Raw genomic sequence first — 7,279 nt, forward strand, 5'->3', positions numbered from 1 at the left:
ATGTTTGTTAGCTTAATTACCGGTATACTAGTATTTCTTTTTAAGTAATCTGTCTGGATCTATATTAAGGTCTTTAATATGTATTTTAAATAATGCCTATCGAAGCTATTAAATATGAGATGAAATTAACTGTTAAGCGGCGGATGGTTCATAAAATGATAAAATGCATTAATAAAAATCAATACATAAAATACATCGCGTCAATGTTCAACGGTGAACACTGTATGTTTTTGGCAGAAAGATGTGGTCTATTTTGTCAATTTTTTCTTTGATGCATTTTGCACACGGATCCATATTTGGAGCTCTTCCACACCCAGAGGAATTAACTTTGAAGAAAAGACAAACCTGTTCTAGTTTGTTGAACTCTCTCTCTCCTCTCTCTCCTTCTCCTCTCTCTCTCTCTCTCTCTGTATGTGAGGGTGTGTGTGTGATAGAGAGGGTGTGATTGTGTGAGGGTGTCTTTGTTTATATATATATTTTTTTCATATCTTTTGTGATAATATTTATTTCTATTCAAAGATAACTGTTCCGAAGACCCACACTATTGCAAGAAAGGAGGACTGTGTATTGGCGGAGACTCGGTCTGGACTGTACACTGTGAATGTGATGCCCCGTACTGGGGAAGGCGGTGTCAGTATGTCTGTAAGTGCCTATATACAAGTACTAACAGTAATCCAAATATACACAGACAGCTCTCATCAATTTATTATATCCAATCAATATTTTATCACCGTTATATTCTTCATTAAAAATTTTTTGTCTTTGATATAAATATATTTTCACGTAAAAAAAAAATTGTTTTTTATTAAATTATTTACAGATGAATGTCAGTCTCTTTCTGACACGGAGTGCTTTTTTAAATATGTCAACGGGAATCATTTTACAGACGGTGTAAGTCAAATTTTTACCATTTCATATTTATAAGGTCGTGAAAAAAATGAAAGACTTCTAAAAGTAATTTGAGATAGGACCGCTCACTTTTTTAATTGTATAACTTATTTATTCATTACGTCAATCATTTTCTTTCAATTAGTGAGGTATATTTAAATATTATTTTCAAATTCCCAGACATTTTAAATGTTAACTTTTATAATTATCAGTGATATATTATTCAAACACATAAATATGTTTTTTTTTAATTTGCACATTCAGAATAAAATTTGGAGCAAACTGAACTCAGAACCCGGGGAAATCATTACTATTGAGTCAGAGGAAATTGGACTGGGTATATTTTATTAGTGCAGTAAATTACATGAAGTGTCTTAACTTAATACGTTTAATTATGTATGCATAACATGTATTCAATTTAACATATAAAGTTTATTAATATAATTAATTTTCAAGTACATAGCTACCGACTTACAGTGGCGTACACTATGGCAGTCGAGGAAACCAACCACGACAACCCTCAACCAGTCTTTAACTCTCCTGATGAGTATGACTCAATAGAAATCAGAACAAGGACCTGTGGGAATGCTGTACATTTCCCCCAGTGCTTTTATAACAAGACTGGAGTAGATTGTTCCAGTGTTCCAGAAACCAACAAGCCGTGCAGCTGGAAATCACAGACGGTTTATGCATACTATGCAGCACAAAACAGTAACAGGGAGAAAACTATGTGTGTTGATCTCAACCCTACAGAAAAAGAGAATTTTGTTCAGGTAAGAAGCTAGGTGTCAGATTAAAAAAACGTTTAACCGTTGTTTTGTATAATTTTAGAAAAGTTTTTAAAAAATTGGAGGGTTATTAAAACATTAATGTTCATCATAATTATTATATTAATATAAAAGATAGCACCTGATCATGAACTGAAAACTTTCATTTTTTCAAAAACTACTTTTTTTTCATTCTGCAAAACAAGATGACTCTTTTTAAATAGAAAAGTGAATATTGCTTTAACATATAGGAACATTTTGTTTTTATCATTCTTCATCTTGTAAAGGACATGGGCATAGCGTGAAGAGCATGCAAAACATTGCCAACATCCATGGATGTGGTATAAAAAATAATTCTACAAAAATATTCATCTCCTTAGAAGCACTTTTTACCTATTTGCTGTTGAATACAATCAAAAGTACCTAATTTTAAAAACTGAAACTCATAGACAAAGATCCTTATGCGGATTTATATCTTAAATTAGACAATTTAAAGAATGTCAACATTGATAAACTGGATGCGATTTTTGTTCAAATTTCCTTTTAACCATTTTTTTTCCGTTTACTGTTTCTTTTTTCAGATTGGAATAAGAGCAAAATGCAACAATAAAAATGGCTGCAATGTTAAAAGCTCTCCCGGTAGTACCAGCTGGAAAGTCGGAACTACCATCCTTCATTTTCGTACGAAAGTAGAGCCTGGAACTTGTCATGGTCAATATATTTACTAGAATGTTGTTACAATTCTTTTTTGTGAAATCTCATTAGAAATAAAACGTATTTCTCCCCGATTTTTGTTCTAATTATCCATGCCCAAGTCACATTGCATAAATCAAATCAACCAACAATCTTAATATGTGATCAGACAAATACTGTTGACTGGACACTAAATAAAATAATTCTCAGTGATATCTTTCAAAGGACATGTAAAAATTAAGCAAATGAACTTCTCTATGAGTGATTTGATTTATTCTTAAAAATTTCATGTTATAAATTCACTACTTTCATAATATCACATTTTTTGTAAATGCAAACAGTTTTTATACAGACATAGCGGTGCAATAGACATAGCACCCACTGGTATATGTAGCATTGTGAGACAGCAATTTCAAGATTTTTGGTATTGGCGCACTATTCCTAAAAATTCTAAGTTGAAATTTAAAATTTAAAATTTACAACGTTAAAAATGTTAATCCTCTGTTGTATAAAATGAGGATAATTAAATATCTGATACCTATGATTTCAAAAAACATATTCTTATTTTTATTTCAAATACCTCGATTAAAATCAGCTTTTCCTTAATTCTAGGTTCGTTGTAATGACATTGTATGTAAATATACGCGTACCCTATCACTTAGTCGAATTTTAACTTACTTGTATATGTTTCTTCCCAGTTGTTAGCCCTTTGTTTTTATAAATAGAAAATGCATAATCACATAGGCACGCAATCCCCTCTAGAATTTCAAGGGGTCTGTGTTTATGTCCACTTCACAGTTTTGTATTGTTTAGTGTGTATTGGAACGTGTGTACACGTGTATTTGTTTATAAAATCAAATCTGAAAGTTTTAATTGATTTCAGCGTTCTGTCTTAATTTTACGAAGACCCAATTTTGCGTTTTCTTTTGTTTTTATATTCCTAAAATAAAATAAGACTCATACATGTCAAACATACTCTCATCTCGAGAATTTCTTGTAGAAACAGGAGAAAAAATAAAATCCTAGTCAAAGTGCATTAACTTAAAGACTATATACAGCTCAACGCACTTTTTAAACTCACAAGGTTTTTTAGCACAAGTAAAGGTCACATTTTTCAATTTTGCAATAAAACTTAAAATAAACGAGCTTCATAACGAGACATAACCTTTATATTATAAAATATTTTATGTTAAAGTTGCATATACTCAAATCCATTATCTTAAGTTTTAAAACACCGTTTTTTAAAAAGGGACTTTGTTTATGAATTGTATGATGTTTCATGTGTATGGTTATACCATAGGTATATACAAATTAATTAATCGAGTTTTCTTTGATACTGTTTAGTTGAAATGCTCAAATTGACTTCTTACAGATGAGTATTTCTTTTAGTACTTTGCATGTTTTCCATACTTGTCTTTGTTTTGTCGAAATACAGTACCGAAAAGTGACAAAACTACATAAAGAAATCATGTCAAAGGATAGGATAATAAAATATTGCTTATCTTTCAAACTAGTAAAGTGTTAGAATTGAGAAAAACATTCTTTTACATTTATGGTCTGGACTTGCGTTGGAAGGTATCTTTCATGTTGTTAGATTTCAGAAAGTTAACCTGACAAAATATCATCTTTTTAAGATGGAAAGCAGTCGAACAGATGAAAACTATTTCTATCATCTTGCGCCTTTTGTCATATTCATGTACAGAAAATACAAAAGTTAATTAACTGCACTGTTTCTGTATTAAGCATAGGCAAATGTATGCTATAAAATGAACGGATACAACGACTGCATGATTGATGAGAAACCATGAAAAAATATTTGGGAACTGCCATATTCTATCATCCAAGAGTATATAAAATCTTAACCATTTATTATGTTTGAATTATGTTTAGAGTAATAATATATAATCAAAATTAAGTTACAAATCACTTTTAAAATATATTATGTTGTCACGTTACACAATATTGCATTATAAGAATGTGACCTTAATTTGTGAGAAAAACCATGTGAGTTTAAAAAGTGTGTTGAGCTGTATACTATGATACTAAATAGGTCTTTCACACTGCAATGAATCTGTACTTGTTTTCACTGATTGTCTCTCTTTGAATGCTTCTTATGTGAAACCACATGTTCTTTTGATATTCTGATGGGTTTAGTCAGATTTTAAACTTTTTTAACAAATACACACACATACACTGCCCAGATCGATTAATGATGCTTTATATGTTTTATTCAATTTGTTTTTTTTTTACTTCAACAAAGAAAAGATCAAACATCTTAATGATTTTATTGTTTAATTATCAATATATCACAGCTATGCGTATGCTAAGGCATAATTAAGAGATATATTTCAATCTCAATTAAGAGAGACATTAATAATTATAAAGAGCATGTTAAAAATACATGTACATTGTAATATCAGTGTATTTTATTATAAATCAAAGGCACATTAAAATTATATGTATATGTTATCTATGTATTATTTTTGTGGATTTCGGATAGATTTCAGGCACATTCCTGCTTTAAAAGTTTTCAAGTTTCAAAGTCAATAAATATGGCAAATTGTCTGCGATTTGTAGCAACGGCCACTTCCACGTTTGACGCTGAGAAACAAGGCGTGTTTCCTGAAATAAAAAACGAACAATGAAACAATTTAGAATTAATTCATTGTATATCTAAGACGTAAACTTTTATTTAATAAATAGATTAAATTAGTTAACTTTCAGGTGACAAATTTAAACAATAACGATGTAAATTGTTTAAAAAAAAATCAAAAATAACCGTTTTATTTTGAGATGTTTATAAACATTTAGTGAATCACACGAAATTGTTCATCAAAAATGTTCATCAATAAAATTGACTGTCTAATAATTCTAAAATTTAAGGTAATTCCACCCTCCTATGATGTCAGTTTTTGCAAAAACTGTAATTAATTTAAATTCATACCCAATAGAAAAATAAATTTTGAAAAAAAAATGATTTTCCATAGGTGTAATAATAAAAATTGTTAAGTAAAAGAATTTTTAATCTTAAGGTAATCTTTAATCAATTATTCGATCTTTTAAAAATGTTGACAAAAATAGTAGCTTCGCTTTCAGGCATTATTGTACTTCTATAATAAAATAGTTTCCCTGATATTCACAAATCAAAAGATTTTTATAAGTAGCAAGTATTTGGAAACTTTCAGCATCAGAATTATGCATTTGAATCAGTTTTTACACAATATTTATGATACTGTTTACAAAAAATGTGCGAATTTTTTATGTTAACAAAGGCTTCTGTTTATTTACGTCTCCTATCTTAAAAAATATGGCGACCTATACATTTTTGGCAATAATTGGTATATTTAAACTTTATTAAATGAAAATATATTCAATTTTTTTTTACTTTAAACCATTAAAATTGTGAGGGTGAAAAGACTTTAAGTTTTACCTCTATATGGTGTCATGCTTTCGTTGTTTAAAATCACAGAGTACTTGGCGAAAGCTGAGGGATATCGACTAGTGAAGCAATGAAGTGCATTCTGATTCAGGAACTGGACTTGCAGGTGCGTGTCTTTGTTTGGTAAATGCCACTGAATTTGTCCCTTGTTACAGTCGGCAGGTACAATCAATGGTTGGTTGCTTGTGACATGAATGTCTTCACCACTTTATGTACATAATAAAGATATTCAAAATTTATATTAAAGAATTTTTAAAGGAAAGTATATATAAAGGACAGATGATACAAACAAAAACTGGATGCCTGGATCGGTATATATTTCTGGGCCTTATACTTGTTGCAAATGATAAAACTTATAAATTTCATAAATATAATTAAAGAAATTGTAAACCGTTTATGATATTAAAAATTTGACTTTCTGCAGCCATAAATAAATTAATACAAATATTTTTCACTTTAGATTCCATTTTTGTGTAAATTTGAATTAAATATTAAACAACTCGGTTAAACTTGTTTATTTTACTTACAGAAACAGTCCTTATATTGTTATTTTTAATGATTATGACAAAAGTTTGTTTGTACATGTATCATCTGTCATTAAGCATGTTAAGATCGAATTAAATAAAGATAATAATATATATATATGGAAATTTTACATATATAAATAATTAAAAACACAGGAAAATATTTATAATTGATTGCTATTTATGAATATGACAAAGTTACAACAACAATGGAAAAACAATTAAAACTAAAAAGGAAAACATCTCAGCTATTTAAATAAATTTAAGAATATGTTTGCATAATACTTACACTCGTATATTGTCACATTTAAGAATGGCCACATTTCTCTTTGCATTCACACCAAATAAAACTGTTACAATAACTATAACATTTAGTATATGTAGTCTATACTCCATCTTATTAAGCACTGCTTAATTACTGTAAAATGTTTTCTTATTTGTCAGATATACATACCCTGTGCCATATTTATACCCCTTAGAGGCACTTGCCGTCTACGTTAGCACCCTAACGTGATGTAAACTAATAACATCACTTATGAGGCTCACAAAAGGATTTTCCTTTAAATGATACAATTATAAGGTATTTAAAACTATTGCTTTTTAGTGTGTTTAAAATTTGAAAAAAAAAAGTAGTCAAAAACGAAAAAATATTTATATCCTATATAAAAATTTTACAGGTTGTATTATTATAATACAGGTCCCTCCCCAAAAGTTCCTCTGGTCATATATTTTAAAAAAATATCACTGCCATAAGGTTTCATTTAATGTTCATATCTCAAAGTAAAATCGGAAGGAAAACAATAAATGACAATTTCCTATCCTTGAAACAATTGAGGTATGATGTATTTTGATGTGACCCTCTTAATACGAGTGGGTGACGCACTAACTAACCGAAGATGACCAAAACTCGACGAATTTACCATATAAGGCGTTCTGGGCTTCGTCTCGATCTATACATCTTAAGTGTT

At 29.3% G+C, this 7,279-nt stretch overlaps 2 protein-coding genes across 2 annotated transcripts; one reads left to right on the forward strand and one right to left on the reverse strand.

Moving 5' to 3' along the window:
* The first annotated feature begins 241 nt into the window (after nucleotides 1-241).
* Nucleotides 242-2,443, forward strand: LOC134252861 (uncharacterized). The gene is made up of 4 exons (XM_062735406.1): nucleotides 242-353; nucleotides 520-642; nucleotides 1,345-1,661; nucleotides 2,237-2,443. Exons 1-4 carry the CDS (start codon nucleotides 242-244, stop codon nucleotides 2,381-2,383), a joined length of 699 nt encoding a protein of 232 aa, XP_062591390.1. The 3' UTR covers nucleotides 2,384-2,443.
* A 2,324-nt stretch (nucleotides 2,444-4,767) lies between these two features.
* On the reverse strand, nucleotides 4,768-6,777 carry LOC134252849 (uncharacterized). The gene is made up of 3 exons (XM_062735397.1): nucleotides 6,601-6,777; nucleotides 5,779-5,993; nucleotides 4,768-4,970 (listed from the first exon to the last, which is right to left on the reverse strand). Exons 1-3 carry the CDS (start codon nucleotides 6,705-6,707, stop codon nucleotides 4,879-4,881), a joined length of 414 nt encoding a protein of 137 aa, XP_062591381.1. The 5' UTR covers nucleotides 6,708-6,777; the 3' UTR covers nucleotides 4,768-4,878.
* Nucleotides 6,778-7,279: the final 502 nt, after the last annotated feature.

The sequence above is a fragment of the Saccostrea cucullata genome, unplaced genomic scaffold (assembly GCF_032062105.1).
Source record: "Saccostrea cucullata isolate Sc308-1 unplaced genomic scaffold, CSIRO_AGI_Scuc_v1 ctg142, whole genome shotgun sequence".
NCBI lineage: Eukaryota > Metazoa > Mollusca > Bivalvia > Ostreida > Ostreidae > Saccostrea > Saccostrea cuccullata.